The following is a 26239-nucleotide window of genomic DNA, read 5'->3' on the forward strand; positions in this document are numbered from 1 at the left end:
ATTCCAATTAGTAGGTGGTTGGTCACTTGGGTACAATTGGGCGGTGTGTCCTCACTGGGCCAGAACGGTCTGAACATTATATCTCCAAATAAAAAATAAAATATTACAATATTCATTTATTTTCCCTCTCAACCCGTTGTTCTGCCATTCAAAGTAAATTTATTATTAAAGAACATACAGTACATGTCACCATATGAAATACATTTTCTTGCAGGCATACTCAATACTGTACATCCAATAACCATAATACAATCAATGAAAGACCAGACCAACAGGGTGGAGAATGGAGAACCAGTGTGAAAATGACAACAAACTGTGCAAATATAAAAAAGGAAAAAAATGAAATAATGAGAGAGACGGAGAGACTGAGAGATAAAAAGAAGCAAGCACAGACCACGAAATGAAGAGTCCTTGAAAGTGAGTCCATAGGTTGCAGGAACAGTAAATGACGGGCAAGTGAAGTTGACTGAATTTATACCCTTTGGTTCAGGAGCCTGATGGTTGAGGAGTAATAGCTGTTCCTGAACCAGTGGAGTGAGTCCTGATGCTCCTGTACCTTCTTCCTGACGGCAGCAGTGAGCAGAGAGCATGACCTGGGAGGTGGGGGTCCCTGATGATGGATGCTGCTTTCCAACAACAACTCCATGTAGATGTGCACAATGGTGGGGAGAGCTTCCCCCCGCCCCCCCTCCCCCACTGAGCACATCGGGGATGGCTTGACCTGGCATTCATAATACTGTACCACCAGAGGAAATATTCTCTCCACAATCCACCCTGTGTGGTCCTTTCAACATTTGGAAGGTTTCAATGAGATCTCCCATGCATTCTTCTAAATTCTAGTGAGTACAGGCCCAAAGCTGCCAAACACTCCTCATATTTTAACCCCTTCATTTCTGGAATCATCCTCCTGAACTTCCTCTGGTTTCTCTCCAATGACCGAACGTTAAAAGGCCTGAACAGATTAGATATGGCAAAGTTATTCCCCTGGTACTGGTGTCTAGGACAAGACGGCATGACTTCAGGGTTGAAGGACGTCCATTTAGAACAGAGATGCGGAGAAAGTACTTTAGTCAGAAGGTGGTAAATCTGTGAAATTTGTTCCCATGAGCGGCTGTGGAGGCATTTAAGGCAGAGATAGATAGGTTCTTGATTAGCCAGGGCATCAAAGGGTATGGGGTGAAGGGAGGGCACTGGGGATGACTGGAAGAATTGGATCAGCCCACGATTGAATGGCTGAGCAGACTCGATGGACCGAATGACCTACTTCTGCTCCTATATCTTATGGTCTTATCCTTTCTAAGATATGGGGTCCTAAACTGTTGATGATACTCCAAGTGCAGCCTGACTGGTGTCTTATAAAACCTCAGCATCACCCCTTTGTTATTATATTCTATTTCCCTTGAAATAAATGCCCACATTGAACATAGAATAATACAGCACAGTACAGGCCCTTCGGCCCACAATGTTGTGCCGACCCTCAAACCCTGACTCCCATATAACCCCCCAGCTTAAATTCCTCCATATACCTGTCTAGTAGTCTCTTAAATATTAAATTGCATTTGTGTTCTTTTCCACAGAAAAGCTGCAAATTAACTTTCTGCCATGATTTCAGCTATGATTGAATGGTGGAGCAGACTCAATGAGCCAAATGGTTTAACTCTGCTTCTTGCGTCTTATGGACCTTATTTTGAAAATATTTTATTCTGCTTAATTCTAATATTTTGGATCATATTATATACTATTCACCAACCCATGCCTTTTTTGAAATTAATGACCATACCTATCAAAAGTCAGGCCACATAGCACAGAATCATGCCCTTCAGCCAAACTATTCTATTCTGGCCAAGAATACCATCTAAGCATTTACAGTCGGCCCTCCTTATCCGCAGGGGATTGGTTCCAGGACCCCCGCGTGGATACCAAAAAACGCTGGATGCTCAAGTCCCTTATTTAACCTGTCTCAGTGCGGGTGGACTTTAGGACCCGGGGGAGCTCCGGACCCGCTGCTGAATCCGCGGTGTTTCTATTCCGTCGATGGAAAACGATCACGATTGAAAATAAAGTGGAAATAATAAAGCGATCGGAAAGAGGTGAAACGCCATCGGTCATTGGAAAAGCGTTAGGCCACAGTCGGTCAATGATCGGAACAATTTTAAAGGATAAACTGAGAATAATGGAGCATGTGAAAGGCCCTGCCCCGATGAAAGCTACAATTATTACTAAGCAACACAGTGGTTTAATTATTGAAATACATACGTTTCTTTATGCTTTATATGCATAGAAAGGTAAAATATATACTCTATACTACGACAAACGTTTGACTAACTGACGCTAAATAATACGTACCAGATGTACCTGTTCCGACTTACATACAAATCCAACTTAAAGACTGCCTGTACTTTAAATCATCTCTAGATTGCTTATAATACCTAATACAATGTAAATGCTCTGTAAATAGTTGTTATACTGCACTGTTTAGGGAATAATGACAAGAAAAAAAAGTTTGTACATGCTCAAACAACGAGTGCTGGAGAGAGGGCTTCCAGGTTTTCCCGATCCGCGGTTGGTTGAATCCGCACACGTGGAAACTGCGGATAAGGAGGGCCGACTGTATCTGCATTTTGGTTTATATCCGTCTAAACTAGGGGGTTCCCAACCTGGGGTCTATGGACCCCTTGCTTAATGGTATTGGTCCATGGCATAAAAAAGGTTGGGAATTCCTGCTCTAAACCTTTCCAAATGCCCATCCAAATACCTTTTCAATACCGTTAATGTCCTATCTCAGCCACTTCCTCTTGCAGCTCATTGCAGAGCATCCTCTGGGTGAAAAGGTTGCTGCTCGGGTACCCATTTCCACACCCTAAAGCCATGTCCTCTAGCTCCTGATTCTCCAACCGCAGGGAAAGGACTGTGCGTGTTCTTCCCATCTATGCCCTTCATGATTTTATACATCAATCGATGATCCAGGTCTTTGAGTGTGTTAATTACTGTCTTACTAGAAAATAATTAAAAAGTAGCTTTAAAGGTAATTAAAAAGTCACCTGTGCATTGAAGCAAAGTGAAATGCATCATTTGCATTAAGTCAAATCAGCGAGCGTCGTGCTGGGGACAGACTGCAAACGTCACCATGCTTCCAGTGCTAACACAGCGCGACCCCAACTCACTAACGCTAACCATATATCCTTGGAACATGGGAGGAAACTGGAGCAAACCCATGTGGTCACGGGCAGAATCTACAAACGCCTTACAGGCAGTGATGGGAATCAAACCCCAATCGGTGATCTCTGGCACCGTAATAGTGTTACACTACCATGTCATCCCGCCCAACTTCTTCCATCCTGGAGTCATGTTCGCTGGGAGATTCGAGCAGATGGCACAGAAACGATATTGAACTGCAGCGCACAAGAGGAAATTGTCCAAGAATATTACACTGGAAGGTAGAGCACGATGCCCAGTTATTGGTTAAAGGAATAATCTGGCAGATGATCATCTGATCGTTCCTTTCAACCCAGTATAGTTTGGAATGAAGGCAATGAAGAAGCAGGAAAGTAGGAGAGGTGGACCACGGGGAGGGGCATTGGAAGAAACACTGTAAAACATAGGGAAGCACCACTAGTTAGAGTAATGGCTTCCCTCTTGTTTGGGAAAGTGATGGAAATCAGCCCTGTCCATGATCACCAGTCAGTTGCATTTGCCTGACAAACCGAACTTCTCATGCAACCTCCTACTGCTAATTAAATAGTCCAAGTAACTTTCACTGCCAAGTGTACAGCCTTCGACTGGCAGCCTCTGCGGCTCCAGCCTCTTCACGTTAATTAAGTCCCAGATCCCATTCCAATGGTAAGTTTCTCCCGCACCTTCTCCAGGAATCATCATTGTTCTTAAAAGCAAGGTGCCCAGAACTGAACACAATACTCCACCTGGGGCCTAAGAAATGATTAATAAAGGTTTAGTAGTACGTCTCTGCTTTCTGCCACCTTTTTAAAAATATCTTTTTTAAATCACCTTCTCTTAACCAGTCATCGTCAAGGGTGTGAGCTGATACCCTCTCATGTCTCTTCTGTTCCTCTTTAAGAACGCACTGTTCAGTTCATTTCTCTTCCCCTCAATTTTCCTGCCAAAATGCTTCACTGAACAATTGCGTCGTTCCGCGGGCATTGTTAGTAAGCTGCAGAGCGAGTTTCTCAGTGGATGCAAAGGCGGAAAGAGATTAAGCTCACCATTTGGCTGCGGGTTTCTTACAGCTTACATGCAGCTGAAACTCCAAGTGAGTCGCAAAAGACATCCTTGGCAGAGGCCATATAGCAAAACTCCGATAATTAGGACTTTGGTCATGTAGATCAGTAGATTTTCCAGACTTTTGAATGTTACTCCTAATAATATCCCAACACATTTTCATTTCACTTTGTCAACACGACACACAGTGGTATAATATATTTTCCCCAGTGAACCCAGTGTTTAACAGGAGTGTGAAGTACACAAGGTATCCAACCCCAATCTGTCTAGAAACCATGATCCTAACCCATGACGTTCAACATAACAGAACAGGGCAGGTCAGCACATGAATGGCTTTTCAACCCACAATGACTGTGCTAAACGCAGTATCAAATTAAACTAATTCTCTTTTGCCTGCGCATGATCCATATCCCAGCACTTCCTGCAGAGTTACTGCATGTTTCTATCTAAAAGCCTCTTAATCACCACTGTCATATCTGCTACTGTCAGTTCACCCAGCAGACCATTCAAGCACCAAGCTCTCTCTGTGTAAGGAACCTGCCCCACACATCTCCCTTAAACTTTCCCCTCTCACCCATATTCATGTCTTCTAGTACTTGTCATGTATATCCTGGGATAAAGGTTCTGACTGTCTATGCTATCTGTGCCCCTCATAATTTTATAAACTTCCAGCAGGTCACCACTCTGCCTCCAAAGCTCCAGAGAAACAACCATGTTTGTCCAACCTCTCCTCATACCTCACATCCCCCATTAGAGTCTGCATTCTGGTAACCCCTTTGCATCCTTTCCAAAGTCTCCACATCTGTCCTGTAATGGGATTGATTGCACACAATACTCCAAGCGCAGCCTAATCCCAACTCTAGTGTCCTCCCTCTCCACAGTCTGGTCTGGTCCTGCTGTGACCACACTCCATTTTAACCATGAACCCCAGGCTCGAATTCCAGACTAATGAGCAAGCCTGATCCCTGAACTTTGGAGTTCCCAATAAATGGACACTGGTTACTGGAATTTTACTGTAATCATTACTATTCATACTTCATGAATGATATGTTGGGAGACCAAGAAAAAGGAGGCAACTGATTAGGAGATACCAGACACTATGACGTAGACAATAAGAATGAACTTCAGACTGGCAATACCCTATTCCAGGAACTCAGGCCAAGCACAAGACATAGGAGCAGAATCAGGCCATTCAGCCCATCAAATCTGCTCCACCATAGCTGATTTATGTTTCATTTTATTTTATTTAGAGAACCGGCCCATCCAGCTGAGCCACACCACACAGCAACCCACCTCTTTAACCATAACCTAATCACAGGACAATTCACCTACTAACTGATACAGTGCCTATAAAAAGAATTCACCCCCCCTCCCACCTTGGAAGTATTCATGTTTTATTGTTTTACAACACTGAATCACAGTGGATTTAATTTGGCTTCTTTTGACACTGATCAACGGAAACAGACTCTTATGTGTCTACAAAGATCTCTACAAAGTGATCTAAATTGATTTCAAATATAAAACAAAATAATCGATTGCTAAGTATTCAACCACTTTAATATGACACACTAAATCATCACTGGTGCAGCCAATTGGTTTTAGAAGTCACATAATTAGTTAAAATGGAGTTCTGTTTTTGGAGACCTGTGTGAAGTCAAGTTGCTTCAATTGTAGTAAAAATGTACCTGTATCTGGAAGGTCCAACTGCTGGTGAGTCAGTATCCTGGCAAAAACATCACATTGAAGACAAAAGAACACTCCAAGCAACTCCATGAGAAGGATATTCAAAAGCACAAGTCAGGAGATGGATACAAGAAAATTTCCAAGTCACTTAATATCCCTTGGAGTAGAGTTAAGTCAATCATCAAGAAATGGAAAGAATATGGCACAGCTGTAAATCTGCCTAGGGCAGGCTGACCTCAAAAACTGAGTGACCGTGCAAGAAGGGGACTAGTGAGGGAGGCCACCAAGAAACCTATGACAATTCTGGAGGAGTTACAAGATTCAGTGGCTGAGATGGGAGAGACTGCGCGTACAACTGTTGTCCAGGTGCTTCACCAGTCACAGCTTTATCAGAGAACGGCAAAGAGGAAGCCACTGTTGAAAAAAACTCACATGAAATCTTGGCTTGAAGCATGCCTGAAGCATGTGAGAGACTCTGAAGTAAGCTAGAAGAAAGTTCTAAGGTCTGAATAAACCAAAATTGAGCTTTTTGGTCATCAGACTGAATGCTTTGTTTGGCATAAGCCAAACACATAATCAAAAACACACAATCTCTACTGTGAAACATTGTGAAGGTAGAGGGTAAAATGAATGCAGCAAAATACAGGGAAATCCTGATGCAGACTGCAAGAGAACTGCAACTTGGGAGAAGATTTCTTTTCCAGCAAGACAATGAACCCAAGCATAAAGCCAAAGCTACACTGGGATGGCTTAAAAACAACAAAGTTAATGACTTTGAGTGGCCAAGTCAGAGTCCTGACCGCAATCCAATTGAGTATTTGTGGCTGGACTTGAAAAGGGCTGTTCACTCACAACCCCCACGCAATCTGATAGAGCTTAAGCTGTTTCGTAAAAAAGAATGGGGAAAAATTGTAGTGTCCAGATGTGCAAAGCTGATAGAGACCTATCCAATCACAAACAAGAGAAAATCTACGGATGCTGGAAATCCAAGCAACACAATAAAATTCTGGAGGAACTCAGCAGGCCAGGCAGCATCTATGGAAAAGAGTATAGTCAATGTTTCTGGTTGAAACCCTTTAGCAGAACAGTCTACAAAGCCTCAAGGCTGTAATTGCTGCTAAAAGTGTATCAACTAAACACTGACTGGAAGGGGTACGTAATTATGCAATCAATTATTTTGTGTTTAATAATTGTAATAAATTTAGACCAATTTGTAGAAATTTGTTTTCACTTCGATACAAAAGAGTCTTTTGTATTGACCAGTGTAAAAAAAAAGTCCACTGTTGTAAAACGATAACATTTCTGGGGGGGGGTGAATAATTTTTATAGGTACTGCACATCTTTGGACTGCGGGAGGAAACTGGTGCACCCAGAGAAAATCCACACGATCACGGGGAGAAAGCACAAACTCCTCACACAGATGTGCCGGAAATGAACTCCAACACCCAAGCTGTAAAAGTGTTATGCTGCCTCCCTACCCTACCACACTACCCTATCCAACCCCAATCCGTCTACAAGACACTTCTCCCTTCAAACCCAGTTTCTCGCCTTCTCCCCGAAGCACTTGCAACGCACACAAAATGCTGGAGGAACTCAGCAGATCTGACAGCATCTACGGAAAAGAATAGTCAACGTTTCAGGCTGAACCTTTGATGCCCTTACTAATCAAGAACCTGTCAACCTCTACTTTAAATATACCCAATGACATGGCTTCGACAACCATCTGTAGCAATGAATTCCACAGATTCACTGAACCGTATCAGATCGTTTGGGCCTCCTACATGCAGAGGGCTCTCTCTGTTTTTGCACAGCCTTTCGAGCACACATGATTTGTCTCAGTGGGCCCGGTTCATCGCTCACACACTACAAGTTGCCCAGCGTTATTGTTAATAACATGACTGTTAAAACATTTAATCTTGCTGCTCCATTGTTATTCTTGCTGCTTTGGCTAAAGAAACCCCACCTCACTCTGTTCGAAAAGGAAACTATAGGCCAGTTAGCCTGACCTCAGTAGTTGAGAAGATATTGGAGTTGATTGTTAAGGATGACGTCTCAAGGTGCTTAGACACATACATGATAAAATAGGCTGTATTCAGCATGGTTTCCTCGAGGGAAAATCTTGCCTAACAAATCTGTTGGAACTATTTGTAGAAATAACAACCAGGATAGACAAAGGAAAATCAGTGGATGTTCAGAAGGCCTTTGACGAGATGCCGCACGAGGCTGTTTAACAAGACAAGAGGCAATGGTATTACAGGAAAGATACTGGCATGGATAGAGGATTGGCTGATTCGGAATAAAGGGAGCCTTTTCTGGTTGGCTGCTGGTGACTGGTGGTGTTCGGAAGGGGTTGATGTTGTGACCGCTTCTTTTTACGTTATACATCAGGGACTTAGATGATGGAACTGATGGATTTTTGGCATGTTTGCAGATGATACGAGGATAGGGAGTGGAGCAGGTAGTGTTGAGGAAGCAGAGGCTGAAGAAGGACTTAGACAGATTAGGAGAATGGGCAAAGAAGCAGCAGATGAAATAGAGTGTCGGAAAGTATATGGTCATGCATTTGGGTGGAAGAAACAAAAACACAGACTATTTCCTAAACAGTCAGAAAATTCAAAAATCCAAGGTGCAAAGGGACTTGGGAGTCTTCATGCAGAACTCTGTAAAGGTTAGTTTGCAGGTTGAGTTGATGGTGTGGAAGGCAAATGCAATGTTAGCATTCATTTCAAGAGGACTAGAATATAAAAGTAAAGATGCAATGCTGAGACTTTCTCAGGTACTGGTGATGCCTCACCTGGAGCATTGTGAGCAGTTTTGGGCCCCGTGTCAAAGAAGGGATATGCTGACGTTGGAGAGAGTTCAGAGGAGGTTCACGCGAAGGATTCCAGGAATGAAAGGGCTTATCATATGACGAATGCTTGATTATCCTGCACTTGCACCGGCTGGAATTTAGAAGAATGAGGGGATATCTCTTTGAAACCTATCGAATGTTGCAAGGTGTAGACAGAGTGGATGTGGAGAGAATGCTTCCTATAGTGGGGGCGTCTAGGAACAGAGGACACAACCTCAAAATAGAGGGATGCCCATTTAGAATTGAGATGATGAGGAATTTCTTTAGCACAAGGGTGGTGAATCTGTGGAATTCATTGCGACAGGTGGTTGTGGAGGCCAGGTCACTGGGTGTACTTAAGGCGGAGATTGATAGGTTGTCGATTAGTCAGGGCGTGAAAGGTTACGGAGACAAGGCAGGAGAATGGAGTTAAGGAGAAAAATTGTTCGGCCATTAAGAAATGGCGGAGCAGACTCGAAGGGCTGAATGGCTTAATTCTGCTCCTATCTCTAATGGTCTTATGGACATCCTTCTATTCAGAGGCTGTGCACTGAAGTCCTACACTCTCCCTCTATTGGAAACACGACACGCTTTCTACTTCAGAAGCAGAACGCCATCAATCCTAGCTCCACGTCAGGTGGAGCAGATAAAAGAAATGGATTATGCAGAGGGGGCACTGGTAGATTTAGTGAATGGATAGAAACTTTGGATCAAAGAATCTATGTCAGAATTGTGCTTGTGCAGACAAATTTTCAAGTCCTTGCATAAGAAATGTTGAGTCAGAAGATTAAAATCAAAGAGGCCAGCGGAATATAAGCCCATTATTTCAAATATCCTGGAAAGCAAAGGAGTATAAAATACTCTATATTTGGGAAAAGGTTTTGTTGGATCCTGGTCAGACGTGGTGTTCAGCTCTGAATGCCGGGAAAAATACTTTGTGAACACAAAGCAACACACACAAACTACTGGAGGAACTCAACAGGTCAGGCAGCATCTAAGGAGGAGAATGAATAGTTGATATAGAAATGTATATGGGGAAAACTGAACAAAGTAATTAAAGGATTTGATAGAATGGTGAAAATAAACTATTTCCTCTAGTGGTGAACAATGGGAAAGGGCACTTCGGCTGAAACTTAGAGGTCAAAGGTGACACGTGTGTCTTCATACAAAAGTTGAGAGAAGCTGTGTACATCTCCCGAAACAAAATTGTTGAGACCAAGTCCAAATGAAAAGTTCAGAATTAAGACTGATAGATTATCGATGGGATGGCATGTTAACTGTTATAGCAGGAAGGCAGGTGAAGTTTAGACACACATCTAATCTGAAGAGGGGCATAGACCTAAGGAAGAGAATAGACAAAGTTTCAAAGCAAATTCATTATCAAAAAAGTACGTAAATGTCACCATATGCTACCTTGAGATTCATTTTCTTGCAGGCATTTACAGGAAAATAAAGAAATACAATGGAGTTTATGAAAAAACTATACACAAACAAAGACTGACAAACAACCACTGTGAAAAAAATGTCTCTTAACCTCCAGGCTGAGTCGGGTGTGGAGAAGGCGAATGCAGTGTTGGCATTCATTTCTACAGGTATAGAATATAACAGCAGGGGTGTGATGTTGAGGCTCTATGAGGCACTCAGGAGATCACACTTGGAGTATTATGTGCCGTTTTGGGCTCCTTATTTTAGAAAGGATATACTGACGTTCAAGAGGGTTCAGAGAAGATTCACAAGAACGATTCCAGGAATTATATAGTGTTGCTGTATGAGGAACATCTGGCAGCTCTTGGGCTGTATTCCCTGGAGTTCAGAAGAATTTTTGGGGGGGGGGGGAATCTCATCGAAACATTCCGAATGTTAAAAGGCCTGAACAGATAAGATAGGCAAAGTTATTCCCCATGGTAGGGGATTCTAGGATAAGAGGGCACGACTTCAGGATTGAAGAACATCCTTTTAGAACTGAGATGTGGAGAAATTACTTTAGTCAGAGGGTGGTAAATCTGTGGAATTTGTTGCTATGAGTGGCTTTGGAGGCCAAGTCATTGGGTGTATTTAAGGCAGAGATAGATAGGTTCTTGATTAGCCAGGGCATCAAAAAGTATGGGGGAGAAGACAGGGGAGTAGGGATGACTGGAAGAATTGGATCAACCCACAATTGCATGGTGGAGCAGACTTGATGGGCCCACTGGCCTACTTCTGCCCCTATATCTTATGGTCTCTTGTCATTGTGATGGTAAAGGTTTATAGAGTACGATATACTGGAAATTACAGAAAGATCTAAGATCAGCCATAGCAAAACGCAAAGCCCACGCTGTGCAGAGACCAGATGTACCTGGCGGAAAAGACACCACTGGCTGTCGCCAGTCCAGCTTGATTTCCACCGTTGGCAGCTCCCTAGAGGAAAAAAGTGCAGAGAACTAGTCAGAATACACAACAAACCATGTCTGTAATGGTCATGCTCCACACGGTAAAGAGAGAAGGAGAAGGAATCAGTATCACGAGTGAGCTCATGATGCCACAGAAAATACAAGATTACAACATAACAGGAAAGAGAAGTAACCGATAGCTTTGTTTTTTACAACTTGCACCTCTTACATAGTAAAGTATCTTGAGTTGCTTAGAAGTTTTCTTTCCTTGTGCAACACCGATGTACTCATGTCCGGAATATCTATCTGGCTGGTGTGTAAAGAAAAGTTTTTCACTGCATCTTAGTGCTTGTGACAACAATAAACCAATTACCAGGAGTGAATGCACAAGATTCTGCAGATGCAGGAGGAACTCAGCTGGTCCGACAGCATCTACGTAGCAGAATAAACCATCAATGGTCTCAACCCAAACCATCGACTGCTTACACCCTGCCATAAGTGGTGCCTGACCTGCCGAGTTCCTCCAGCGTCTTCTGTGTGTGAACCCATGACGCCGGAGAAATTTGGGCAGGTAAATTGGTTTATTGTCACGCGTACAGAGGTACCGTGAAAAACTTGTCTTCTATGCCATCCACACAGTTTAACTCATTACAGCAGTACCGCAAAGTAGGGCAAAGCGAAAAGTGACAGTGGGCAGATGTCTATCTGCTTTGTTACAGGGTAGTGTTAGGTCAGAGGGACAGAAAGTGTGTGGGAATGTTGACAAGGGCCAAAAGCTTTTGTAACTGAAGCCTCCGCCAGCAGAATATCATCCTCCCACGGTTTCACAAATCACCAGTGGTGGCTATATTTCACTCAGAGTCTGAGGAGATTTGGTTTGTCAACTAAAACACCTGAAAACTTTTACAAATGTACCGTGCAGAGCATTCTGACTGGTTGCATCACCATCGTGTATGGGGGGGGGGGCTACAGCACAAGATTGAAGTAAGTTGCAGAAAATTGTAAAATTAGTCATCTCCATCCCCTGTAGTATCCAAGACACCTTCAAAGCGCCGGGTGTTAGGAAGGCAGCATCCATCATTAAGGGCCCCCACCACTCAGGGCATGCCCTTTTCTCACTGTTACCATCAGGTAGGAGGTACAGAAGCCTGAAGGCACACACTCAGCGATTCAGGAACAGCTTCTTCCCCTCTGTCATCCAATTCCTAAATGGACATTGAACCCATGAACACTACCTCACTAATTTATTTCTGGGTTTTTGCACTACTTATTTTTAACTTAACTATTTAATAGACATCAATATTTTTTCTCTATATTTACTTATCACGTACTGCTGCTGTAAAGTTGATGAATTTCACGACATATGCTGGAGATATTAAACCCGATTCCGGTCCTGATTTTGTAAGATGCACATCCAGCCAGTCCTAGTCCCCAGATTATTCTCCATAACCCTCACCCTTCCCTTCTCCCTCATATTTCGATAGAGGCGTCCAAGTTGATAGAAGGGCTAGATCAAGTGGGCACCCAAAGGCTTTTTACCAGGGTGGTAATGGCTAATAAGAGGGCCACATGGAAGTGTAGCGGTTAGCGTAACACTAGCACCATCCCAGCAACCCAGGTTCAATTCTCACCACAGATTGTATGTTCTCCCCAGGACTGTATGGGTTTCCATCGGCAAGCAGGCCAATAGGCTAATTGGTCACGTGGTATAACTGGGCGGCAAGGGCTTGTTGGGCCTGATACCGTGCTATGGCTCTAAATAAAAATGTAAAAAACGTAATAATTTTAAGGCAATTAAGGAGGAAAGTATAAGGGAGAATGTCAGAGGTAGATTTTTTTCACACAGAGAATGGTGGGGTGTGGAAAGTGCTGTCAGGTGTGATGGTGGAGGCAGCCCATTAGGGACATTTAAGAAACGTCGAGAGAGGCACATGGGTGATAGGAAAATGGAGGGTTGTGTAGGAGGGAAGGACAGGTTAAAAGGTCAGCGCCACATCGTGGGCCAAAGGGCCTGTACTGTGCCGTAACGTTCGATCTTTTTGTCTAGTTAACTCCCTTGATTAAGTTTCATTAAGTTTGCTTCCACCGTCCTTCCAGGCCGGGAACGCTGGTCCAGCGCCATTTGCTGAGTGAGGAAGCTTATTCTCATGTCACGCCGAATTCTTTTGCCAGTCACCTTGAACCTGTGTCCCCTCCCCGAGCCTTGTGTTTGGAGAGAAGCCGGCACTGGAGGCTAGAATGGCAGGATCAGAGAGATCCCTGGAACGGAAGGGGAGACGGGGAGGGTAGAACACAAACCCCCGATACGTCTCTCTTTTATTCCCACATGGATGTATGGATGAAGACGGAGGGTCATTTCTGAAGAGCTTCTCCATATTCCGTGCATGGTGGAGCTTTTCAGGAATGACACTCCACCTTCTTCCAGGGGTGCTGTAGGATACCAGACCAGAAATGTATAAACAAACAGCAGTTTCTTGAATGTCTCTACCATCACTCCCGACTGGGCATTCCACACACGCACAACTCGGTGTCCTGACGAAGGGTCTCGGCCCAAAACGTTGACTGTACCTCTTCCTGGAGATGCTGCCTGGCCTGCTGCGTTCACCAGCAACTTTGATGCGTGTTGTTCGGTGTAAAACTGATCGCTGACATCCTCTCTCGCCCCCCCGCCCCCCACCACCACCACCACCACCACCACCACCACCACCACCACCAACACCAATACTTTCTTCCAATCATCTTAAAATTACGCCCCCTCGAGTTAGCCATTTCCACCCTCTGGTTATCTACTCCATCTGTGTGTCTTATGGACCTCTCATCCTCCTTCGCTCTAAAGAGGAAAAATCCTAGCTCGCTCAATTTATACTCGTAAGACATGATCTCCAGTCCGCGCAGCTTTAATTTGGAGAGGAGTGGAGAAGAGATTGGGGGGGGGGGGAGGTGATGCGAAGCTGTTCACAGTGTTTGAGCACCAAGTTCAAAAGTGAGATTCCTGCCTGAGAGATCCCTCCAAAATAAAACCCCCAAAACACTTCTGCTGATAACATCGCCCAACTGGAAAGGACGGGGAGGGAACAGGAGACTCTCGGGTCTCTGATGAGAAGCAGAGTTTTTTGTTTGTTTGTTTGGCGGGGAGGGAAGAAATCCTTGGCGGGAGGGAAGAAATCCTTGGCAGAAGGGAACTGGATTGCAGCTCCAGCCTCGGGCTACGGTCGCACAATGGAAAGAGTCAGTGTCTACTAAAGTAACACTCAGTGACGGGGGTCTCGCCTGGTCGCGCTGCAAGTAACAATGCCAAGTAAAAACTGGGAGATTCTTTGTATTGGATCTACCACTGGGTTTCCCGCGAACCAATCCGGCTCCTACAAAAAGACAAGCAGCACCCCCACCCCACTTCACCGTCCCGCCTTCGTCCAACATTTGGTTCCCAAGGAGACAGGACTGAGGAGGATTGCCCGATACATCCGCAGTAAGCAGATCCCCATGACCCACGCTGCCGCTCTGTTCCCAACCCCCCTGCCCGTCCCATTACAAATAGTCGACATAAATTTTTTGGAAGAAAATTTTGTGCATGGTTGCTGCCAGGATTCACATAGCTCTCTGCCCACGCATTGCTGAAGGGCATGCGAATAAAAAAAACTCGAGAGATCAAATGGTTCTCCGCGGTGGGGGAGGAAAAAGATTTTTCCCTCACTTGAAGTTTCTGCGGTCCTGTTAACATCCTATGACAAGAAATCTGCATCTTTGGAGTTCAGAGCCAAATTCAACACAATCATCCGGTGGGCAAAGTGGCTTGCAAATTTCCAACAGAAAGGGGGCAAAACTGGGAAATTCTTCCCAACTTTATATACAAGTTTGTATCGACACGCACGCGCGTTATAAAGTGCCTGTTGTGTGTGCAAGACGATCGGCACAGATGCAAGGGACTCTTTTTGTCCATATTGCGGCAAATCTGCCCATTAAACTGTTAAACAAGTGGTCAACTGTATCGCTGAAACCCCTGCTGCATTTGGAGTGTGTTACATGTGCCGCCGTGTATCAGAAGAGTGTGTGTGTGTGTGTGTGTGTGTGTGTGTATACATGTATGAGAGAAAGAAAGCAAAAATCCCTTTTAGAACTACATCCTACAAGCCTCTAGATAAAATCTAGCTGGGCTACTTTCGACAACGGCCAGCAAAAGCTAAATAAATTAGTAAACTCCCCAATGCCTGCAACTGCGATCAGAAGTTAGTTTAATTTATCTTAAACACAAAAGAGTTCTTGTAGTATTGGAGAGTCAAGGCTGGACGTACCATCCCTGCAGTAGCTGTGAAAAGTAGTGATTTGCAACCAGCAAAAAAACATTCCCACGATCGCTCGGAATACATTGTTTTAAATAAACATGCTTTCTGATACTTCACACAAACCCCTCGCAAATTCTGATTGTCCCTACTTGCTGCAGAAACTTCTTGCAAATAAAAGCCCTCGTGAGCTTTTCCTTAAATCAAATCGTACCTTCACACAGCGCAGTCAGTAAGAGTCCCCAAAGTAAATTCCAGAGTTTTAAATCCCCCATTGCTTGCAGTTTTAAAGTTCCGAGATTTCTTACGATTCCACGACTAACTTATACATCCATTCAAACGTGGTGCCCAGGTTTTCTGTGTTATCATCAGGCAAGGCGAGGCAGTTTTTCAGGCGTCGGGAGAATCCTCGGTTCGAACCCCTGATCCCGCGCCTCCAAACTTCACAGCAAACTTTTTTTTTGAAAAGTTCAGCACTGCAGGCAGCCTTGAGTGGTACACAGGGTTGTATCCATCCGCGCGGGGGGGGAGGTGGGTGGGGGTGTGCTCCGGCGGGAGCTGTCCCAACTGACTGGGTACAGTACTCACCCGGTCGCTACTATTAAACACCTAGGCAACAGCTCCTGACTACGTCCCGTCTCGCTAAGGAGTCCCTCTTCCTATAACTGGGGGAAAGGCGGTTTGAACTACTTCTTAAAGGCAAAAAAAATGCTCTTGAAAAGTTTGTCGCTGTTAAATTCAGAATGTTCGGCTATTTTTTTAACCTTAGAATGACGCAAAGAAGGATTGGGAAATGTTGGGCTAAGGGGGAAGTATCCTTGAGATCAGATCATCTCTGACAGAGCCGGGGCAGAATGGTCATTCACATCTGCGGCACTTGGTCCGCTGACTACAGTGAAACGTTGGGAAGCTGTGATGAAGCTTTCACTGAAAGTGGCGAGACGCTGCTTTTCTCTTCCTTTGACGGTGGGGAGAGGTCCCTTTAAAAGTGAGAGTTTGGTCCCCTTTACAATTGGGATGAAGAGCCCTTTAAAAGTGAGGCGTGGTCTCCTTTATAATAGGATGTGTTTCTCCCCCCCCCCCGTTAAACGTAGGAAGAGGACCCATATAAAAAATGGGAGGGGTTCATTTAGTAAAATTGGGAAGAGTGCCGGGGGAGGGGATCGCAGAAAGCTGGCAGGTTAACCTGTAAAATTGGTGAATGCACCCCTGAGTGGGGACATTGCCCCATTAAAACTGGAGGGACTGTCCCTTTAAAAGTGGAGAGATTGTCTTCTCATGGTGGCGAGAGACTCCGTAAGAAGTTGGGTAAATTTCCCTCTAAAAGTGGGAGTGAAGTCGTTGTAAAATGGATAGTGTGCCCCCTTTAAATAGGACCGACGGCTTCCTTAAAAGTGGTGACAAGAGTCTTTTAGGAAATATGCTCACTCAAAAGTGGAAGTGGGCTCCTTTAAAAGAGGGAGGAAGTGCCACTTTAAGAGCTTCGGATGCTGCTGCGGTGGTATTCATTAGTCCGTGGAGCCTGGGAACGCAGCGAGCAGATAAATCAGGTTATTGCAGCAACATGGCGTTGCAGCACTCCTTGTCTCAAACACTGGGGTCATGTAACACAAGGATGGGGAGGGGCGGAATGAGGAGCAGAACCACTCGGGGTTTATCAAAAGAGGGACTGAGAAAGAATAAAGTACAACATTACAAAGATTGAAAAGTTTGTGCTATAGGTCAGAACTTTCAAAAACCTTTCCTTGCTGTGGTCCAGCAGTGAAATGTATTCCCATATACTAGTTAATTATAAACATCGAACCAATTTATTTTATTTACTTGTGTCCCTTCCTGCCTTTACCAGCCCTCTGCTCACCAAACCCACCCCACCTCTGTTTAGAACGAACCCCTGTGGGGTGGGCGAGGATAGACTGGGCTGAAATCCCCTTTTCAAGGAATTAATCGAGCACGGTATTAGAGAAATTATTTTAGGATGATAAAGTGATTTAAAGAAAATCTCCCTTCCTGGAATATGTCCACCAGTATAGACACAGATCTGAGTCCCAGCGTGTTTAAAAACTTACCCTGCCAGATCAGCAGGAGAGTTATGGAAAGGAAAAAAAACTGGCCAGGTTTTCCTCCATACCATGCAAAGAATGACTCAGGGCTTGGGATGGGCAATGATGTTCCCGCCAAAAGCCACATTCTAGTAATGGTGAACAGGGGCAGAGCACTGGAGAATAGGTAGCCCTTTCAGAACTGCTTCCACGCTGGATGAGCTGCTGGTCCCCAACGAGGGAGGCAATAACTTTATAACAAAACAGGAGGAAAAAAAATAAACGCAAAATATCCTGTAAGTGCCAGAGATTCAGAGTTACACAGAGTCTCAGTCTCTCTCTCTCTCTCTCTCTCTCTCTCTTTCAGAGACTCAGTCTCTCTCTCTCTCTCTCTCACACACACACACACAATGCTGTAGGAACTCAGCAGGTCAGGCTGCAGCTATGGACGGAAATAATGAGTTGATGGTTTGGGCTGAGACCCTTCATCAGGACTTATGATGAAGGAATATGACCTGATGAGTTCACATACAGTACCAATAAACTATTGGTACATGACTTATCATGTGTCCTGATGAAGGTGTTTGGCCCAAAACGTCAGCTTTTTATTCTTTTTATTCAGTGATCAACACTGGGGCACCTCAGTATGTGCTTAGCCCACTGCTCTACTCTCCATATACACATCACTGTGTGGTTAGGCATAGCTCAAATACTATCTATAAAGTTGCTGATGATACAACCATTGTTGGTAGAATCTCAGGTGGTGACGAGAGGGCATACAGGAGTGAGGTATGCCAACTAGTGGAGTGGTACCGCAGCAACAACCTGGCACTCAACACCAGTAAGATGAAAGAGCTGATTGTGGACTTCAGGAAGGGTAAGGCGAAACAGGAAGGGTAAGGCGAAGGAACACATACCAATCCTCATAGAGGGATCAGAAGTGGAGAGAGTGAGCAGTCCCTGGGTGTCAAGATCTCTGAGGATCTAACCTGGTCCCAACATATCGATGCAGTCATAAAGAAGGCAAGACAGCGGCTATACTTCATTAGGAGTTTGAAGAGATTTGGTATGTCAACAAATACACTCAAAAACTTCTATAGATGTACCGTGGAGAGCATTCTGACAGGGTGCATCACTGTCTGGTATGGGGGGGTTGGGCTACTGCACAGGACCAAAAGAAGCTGCAGAAGATTGTAAATCTAGTCAGCTCCATCTTGGGTACTAGCCTACAAAAAACCCAGGACCTCTTCAAGGAGCGGTGTCTCAGAAAGGCAGAGTCCATTATTAAGGACATCCAGCACCCAGGGCAGGCCCTTTTCTCACTGTTACCATCAGGTAGGAGGTACAGAAGCCTGAAGGCACACACTCAGCGATTCAGGAACAGCTTCTTCCCCTCTGCCATCCAATTCCTAAATGGACACTGAACCCCTGAACACTTCTTCACTTTTTATATTATTTCTGTTTTTTGCACGATTTTTAATCTATTCGATATATGTACACTGTAATTGATTTACTTATGTATTCATTATTTTTTCTTCTATATTATGTACTGCATTGAACTGCTGCTGCTAAGTTAACAAATTTCATGACTTGCCGGTGATAATAAACCTGATTCTGATTTTGATTTTCCATAGATGCTTCCAGACCAGCAGAGTTCATCCAGCATTTTGTAGGACAAAAAATATCCACTTAAGCACTTTACTGTTCTTGTCAAATTTAGTTCAGTGCTCCAGACCACACAACAGGTAAAACACAGAATTCTGGAAAAATTCAGCGGGTTAGGCAGTGTCTGTGGAGAATGGCAATGAGTTAATCTTTGAGATAAATGGTCACCCAGGTGGGAGGAAAGGGTCTAGTTTTACTGTTGCTGTTGTTCTGCTGAACATTGTGGTCACGCTATGTTGGTGCCGGAATGTGTGGCTACTCTTGCGAGATGCCCTCCTGCACATCTTTAGGTTGTGTTGGTTGTTAAAGCAAACACACTTCGCTGTATGTTTCAATGTATGTGTGATAAATTAATGAATCTGAATCCGATCTGAAATGATGAAATGTTATCAATTTCAAATGTCATCTTGGTTTGTCTCTCTCCATAGCTACTGCCTGACCCACTGAGTATCTCGCCACATTGACTATTTTTATTTCAGATTTCCAGCATCTGCGGATTTTTTGTTCTGGCGGCCTGGCTGAAATCTCCCCTAGTTTCTGCCAGGGTGGGGCAAAGGTAGGCTAATGATTTTGTCATTGAAAATTTGGATAAATGTCAAGGATAAGTCATGGAGTATTACTTCAAAGTCATGGAAAATTGAGCAATAAAATCACACATACGCACTTTTCTGATTTGTGTCCATGTCTTATGTTTCTGGGACAGTCTGAAATTATTGGTCACAACTTGCTCTCCGTTATATGCTATTGGTACATTGCAAAAGATGCAAATCAGTACATTTCTGCTTTTCTGAAATATATTTTTGGTATCATGAGTCTATGCCAATAGCTGCCATTTCACCAATGTCAACACCAGGTGCTGCAAATACTCCCACAAAGGATAGCATTTGCCCTGAATATGTGGCTCTGCTTCTCTCTCTATAGAAGCTGCCTGACCTGTTGAGTGTTTCCACCTTTGTTTACTTATATTCTCAAAGTTCAAAGTTCAGAGTAAATTTATGATACATACATGTCACCATATACTGCCCTGAGATTCATTTTCTTGTGGGCATTCACAGTAGAACAAAGAAATACGATAGAGTCAATGAAAAACTACACACAAACAGGACTGACAAGCAATCAATGTGCAAAAGAACACAAACTGTGCAAAAACAAAAACACAATAATAAACAACAAACAAACAAGTAAATAAATAATACTGAGAACGTGAGTTTTAGAGTCCTTGAAAGTGAGTCCATATGGAATCAGTGCAGAGCTGAAGTGAGTGAAGTGGTTCTGGAGCCTGATGGTTGAAGGGTAATAACTGTTCCTGAACCGGATGGTGTGGGACCTGAGGCTTCCGTACCTCCTGCCCAACGGCTGCCGTGGAAACAGCATGGTGGGTGTCCTTGATGACGGATGCTGCTTTCGTATGGCAGCCCTCCTTGTAAATGTGCTCAATGCAATTCTGCAAATGGCATGATTTACTAGACATGTAAATCCTGAATTAAAAAAAAATACTTTGTTCTCAAAGTCAGAGACCTCCTCAGAACGCACAGGAATTAGCAAGGATCATAACCATGACCCTGTGACTGTGACCAAATCCTAGCATTAAAGCATGAAAGCTCATACCACCAGGCCCAAGGGTATCTTCTACCCAACTCTTTTTAGACATTGAAGCAGCTCGCTACTGCAATAAGATGGGCTCTTGACCTCACAGTCAACCTCACTACGATCTTGCACCTTATTGTTTACCTGCACTGCACCTTCTCTTGCTCTTCATTCTGCATTGTTATTGTTTTACCTCGTTCTATTTCGGTGCACGCTGTGAGGATTTGATCTGTATGAAGGGTATGCAAGACCAGCTTTCCACTACTTTGCGGTACATATGACAATAGTAATAAAATAATTTTTTTTTTAAAAATGAGGAAATTCCAACTCCGTTAGATATCGACTTGGTTCCTGCTCCTAGATAATGTACAGTGACCTCTACTGGTTGGTATGCCTGTCTGTGGACAGTGGCCAAACATGGGCAAAGGGTCTTCAACTACAGTTGAAAAGCCTACTGGCTCCTATTGGCTACAACAGTATAATTGTCAACATTTGTTAGAGTGATTTTGGTGACAAGCAAAACCTCCTTAAAGTTGCTAGAGGTATCCTGCCTCTTGGCTTCAGGGTCTAGTAAGGCAATATGAATGAGCAGGAGCATAAGAAGCTGCAAGAAGTAATAGACTCAACCCAATAAATCACAGGGGCACCCCCCACCCCATCATCATTAGTATCCAGTGGCAGCATCTGTCATCAAAGATCCCCAGCACCCGGGCCACGCCATCAGACGGGAGGTACAGAAGCTTGAAGTCCTACACGACCCAGTTCAAGGATAGCTGCCTACCTTCAGCCATTCATTTTGTGAACCAACGGGCACAAACCTAATCACTGCAGTTTAGCGACAGTATGGACCACTTCGCTGCTTTTGTTCCAATGATGTCCTTTGTTATAATACGTAACACTGTACAATTTATGTTTAATTTCTGTTTTTCTTGGGAATGCTGTTTATAATAGGGTGCCTGTGATGCTGCCGAGAGTAAGTTTTTCTTTGCACCTGTGCACTCATGTACTTGTGCGGATGAGAATAAACTTGATTTTGACTTTGTTTTCCCATGAGAGAGCTTGAAAGGAGTCTGGGAGAACAATGGGGTCTGCCCCAGCAGAGATGACTGGGTGTAACTGGGGCCTCACTGCTGGAAATACTGACCTGACAGAGGGTGGCTTATCTTGAACAACTAACAAAATGTTAGAGGAACTCGGTGGCTCAGGCAGCATGTGTGGAGGACTGTTTCTGCTCGAGACATTTCATCTGCACTGAAAAAGAGAGCAGAGATTTTTGATGATTTTATGGACTTGTCATTCAGTGCCTCAAAGTGCTTGCTGTGTATCGCTTAGAAGCAGATAATTACCAATGAAACTATCATCAGTCACTTCCACTTCACAGTCTGTCATTACTCTAGTAAAATCTCAATAAGTGGCTCAAATCAGGTGACTTATTTGGGGAGAATCCTACTTTTACCACTTCTTTTGCAGAAGTCAGCCCAGCCTGAATATTTCTATCAGAATCTGTTTGTCATCATAAGCCTCACATTTAACTTCTGGCCAAAATAATTAAAATTAGTCACTTATCTGATTGATGTTTGTCGCATTCAGTCATGCATAAAACTGGCTCCCTGCATGGTAGAAATAGCTACTTCTGAGGAACACTAATATTAGTAAAGGCAGTAAATAATTCATTTCTTAGTCTTGTGCCATACAAAACACATATGAGCCATTATATCCTGGCATTGTGTTAAACGAGAATACGAAGGACCAGCAGACAAAGCAACAAGACTGGAATTGGGCTAAACTTCAAATGCATTCTCATTGATTCCAGAATGCTTCAGAAGCTGAGTGGCCCCCTGTTTATGTTGTGTGTTGCCTTGCGGCTATTTCACATTTTGTATCCGTGAGCTTTCTATAATTGTAATGATATTTACTTATTTATTTTATTATAGTACTAACAAGGTCATTTAGTCTGTCTGGTACATTCCAACTCCCAGGAGAATAATCCTAACAGTCCCATTCAACCTCTCTTTATTTTTCTGTCACCCAGCAACATATCGTCTCACATGCCCATGAGTTCTCACTTGGTTCTTTTTCCAGTGCCCACCTGCTGCAGAATATGGAAATAATGAGCAAGGAGCTGAGTGGAATGGGGTGGGCACGCTGGAATCTGTGCTGGATTGGGGACTGAGTGGAATGGGATGGGCACGCTGGCATCCGTGCTGGATTGGGGACTGAGTGGAATGGGATGGGCACGCTGGAATCCATGCTGGATTGGGGACTGGCCCCTGTCAGCACTGCTCTCCAGTGTTCATTCCCTGGGAGACAAGCTGGATTGCCTTCATCTGCAGCTGACCCAGCATGAGATAAGGAATAGTTTCGGGCCTGTTCTTGCAGAAACGTGGCTCCAGGTCAACATCCCATGCCACTCCAGGATTTGTGCAAATATTATTTTGTGACAGGAAACTCTAGCAAACCTTCACCCGAGAAGGAGCAGCAACTTTCGAAGCCAACAGATGTGCAGAATTAGAAGAAAAGAGAAGAAAATGGAAAGAGAGGCAGCAGCAACCGAAGCCCGATCTGCCATCTGGAGCTACCTGTCCTGAATGCGGAAGAACTTTCAAAGCCAAGATTGGACTCATAAGCCACTTGAGAGCCCATAAGTAGATCTACAGAACGAAGACCATCATCCTCGACCTCGAGGGATAGCCACGACGACGACGATTTTGTGACTGTATGTGCTATCATAACTATATGTGTTGTGTACTGTGTGTGACTGTATGTACTGTGTGGCCCTGGAGGAATGCTGTTTCCTTTAGCTGTATACTCATATAAAGTCGAATGACAATTACACTTGAACTTAAGCCTATTCCGCCAAGTTGTTACTTGCACTCTGAGCTAAAACAGCACTGATTCCTTTGGGAAGGTGATTATCTTTCTTTCAGGACATCAAGGAGCATCAACGTGTTAGTTAATGTAGTTACAACGCCACTGACCCGGGTTAAATACCGTCACTGCTAGTAAGGAGTTTGTACGATCCCCCGCATGATGGCGTGGATTTCGTCCGGGTGCTCTGGTTTCCCCCCACTCAGAGGGTCAGGCAACACCTCTGGAGGGGAATAAACAACCAACGTTTCAGGCCGAGACCCTTCTACTTCTGTCCAGAGATGCTCCCCGGCCTATTGAGCTCCTCCAGCATCTGTGTGTGTGTGCGTTGCTCAACATTTCCAACGTCTGCGGAGTCTCCTGTCTCTCCGCAAATTACAGAACCGCTCCAGCCGTATGATACCATAAGAGAGGCAGTTATACTTCCACTCGTTGAGATGCCATTCATCCGAGGATCAGAACTGTGGGCGAGGACCCCCAAACCAACCTTTGATGCTTTGGTCTTGTGTCACTGTTTTTAGTAACAGGTGCATGGAGCTATAATGGAAGTCAAGGAGTGTGTTGTACACTCCTGTGTAGTTTTACAATGTTATGTCAGCACGGTGTGCAACCTCTTGGCACAATCATAGAGGCAGATCAAGAAACTGACTGTCAATAACTAAATAAGTGCACAAAAGTTTATGCATTTAAGGTCCCGGCACTCTGCAAGAAGGCACATAGACTGGAGAACGGAGAGTACTGTAAAATCACCTTTAGTTGAAACCTGTATGTCCAGGGGGTGGTTAGTGGACACACACATTCCCTGAGGCCACCCCCCACCACCACCACCTCCCCCCCACCCCAGTCCATTCCTTACACATTCCACAGCTCCCCAAATGGATAAAGGGAAAAAGGTCTACTGGGGCACCATATCCATTAAGAGGTTTCTGCGGTATCTTAGCAACCTTATTGTTGACCTATGCATTAGTAACACATTGAGAATGCAGCTAAAATAAGGGCGATGTAGAATGCCTCATCGGAGTGAAGGCCCTCATTGTTCCCCCCTCCCCCTCGACATGGGTATGGAGGTGGTGGCGGGGGGGGGGGGGGAGGAGGAGAGCACTGCCCTGTGTGAGAATTGAAATTAAAGCAAAATTTATCCAGGAATGTATCAATGCAACAGCCACAGCTCCACCACAAACTGATGTTGTGCCAGGACAGGAAAACAAAGGAATCGCCTCTTTGTCCCTCCAGAATGAAAAACCCTGCCTCACCTTTAGTCCTCCTCTCCTTCTATGAACTATAGTCGTGCAGGTTATCTGCAAGGCAGACTAGCAAATGAAGTGTTACCACAGAAAACATTGTGATAGGTAAACGAGAAATGAGGGTCAAATTACCCAGTCCTGATGAAGGGACTCAGCCCAAAATGTCAACATTTTATTCCTCTCCATAGATGCTACCTGACCTGCTGAGTTTCTCCTGCATTTTGTGTGAATTGCGCTGGAGTTCCAGCATCTGTAGAATCTCTTGTGTTCAAATTACTTTTCCCATTTCTTTGTATTTACAGTCAGATTGCCTGATAGATAGGGGAGGGGGAGGGAGGGAGACCATGAAAGGCCTGCGTTGGGCATTTTCATGCCTTACAAGGCACAGATTGGAAGTCTGTGTGGGGCACCACTCCTCGCACAAACACTAGAGCAATGTGTGATTAAGTGCCTTGCTCAAGGACACAAACACACTGCCACGGCTGAGGCTCGAACTAGTGACCTTCAAATCACTAGACGAACACCTTAACCACTTGGCCACGTGTCCAACACAAATAGATAGATTTGTGATAGATAGGGTGTATAAAATGGGGGAAGATCCTTTGGTGGAAGAGGTGTGGTAGAACACAGGACCCTATGGAAAATCCTGGCAATTCTGGACAATGTTTCTCAACCTCTGCATGCCACCTTGGCTGAACAGAGGAGCACTTTTAGTAATAGACTAAGACAACTGCACTGCTCCAAAGACTGCCATATGAGGTCTTTTTTACCCTCGGCCATGAGGCTCTATAGCTGGGGAAACGCTGACCCCCTCCCGCTACACTGTTTGAGGTAACTTATCTTTTAAATTCTTTCTCACTTCTCTTCTAATACTTTATTTGAATATTTGGATATCTGTGCACTTGTAATGTTGCCGTGACACTGTAATTTTCTTCGGGATCAATAAAGTATCCATCTATCTTTCAGTTGACTGATAATTCCTCTCCATAGATGTTACTTGGCCTGCTGAGTTCCACCAGCAGCTTGTGCATGTTGCTTTAGATTTTCAGCATCTCCAGAATTTCTTGCGTTTGGTCCCTTAAATCTCGTTTTTAGTTCTGTTCATTTGCTATTCTTGCTCAGATTCTAATTATAATCTGAGAGGTTTATCCTGGTGTCTGAAACAATATTATCCTTCATTTAAAAATTGTTATCCAATAATTATTATAATTGCTTTTCCTTTGTGGAAGATTCTTGTGTGCAAATTGGCTATTGGAGTTCGATTCCCGCCGCTGTGTATAAGGAGTTTCACGTAATCCCCATGATCACGTGGCTTTTTCCAGATGCTCTGGTTTCCTCCTATATTCCAAAGACACATGGGTTAGGGTGAGAATGCTATTTTGGAACTGGAAGCGTGGCAACACTTGCAAGTTGTTCCCAGCACAAACCTCACTGACTG

At 44.2% G+C, this 26239-nt stretch overlaps 1 protein-coding gene across 2 annotated transcripts in view; it reads right to left on the minus strand.

Annotated features, from left to right (window-relative positions):
* The window catches only part of notch3 (notch receptor 3), a 224764-nt gene extending 208862 nt beyond the window's left edge, over positions 1–15902 (minus strand). For both annotated transcript variants that reach the window (XM_063035973.1, XM_063035972.1), the window contains exon 1: positions 15613–15902. In XM_063035973.1, the coding sequence (XP_062892043.1) occupies positions 15613–15673 (61 nt within the window). In that variant the 5' untranslated portion in view covers positions 15674–15902. The remainder of the gene's footprint in view (positions 1–15612) is intronic.
* Between the last annotated feature and the right edge of the window lie 10337 nt (positions 15903–26239).

The sequence above is a fragment of the Mobula hypostoma genome, chromosome 29 (genome assembly GCF_963921235.1).
Source record: "Mobula hypostoma chromosome 29, sMobHyp1.1, whole genome shotgun sequence".
NCBI lineage: Eukaryota > Metazoa > Chordata > Chondrichthyes > Myliobatiformes > Myliobatidae > Mobula > Mobula hypostoma.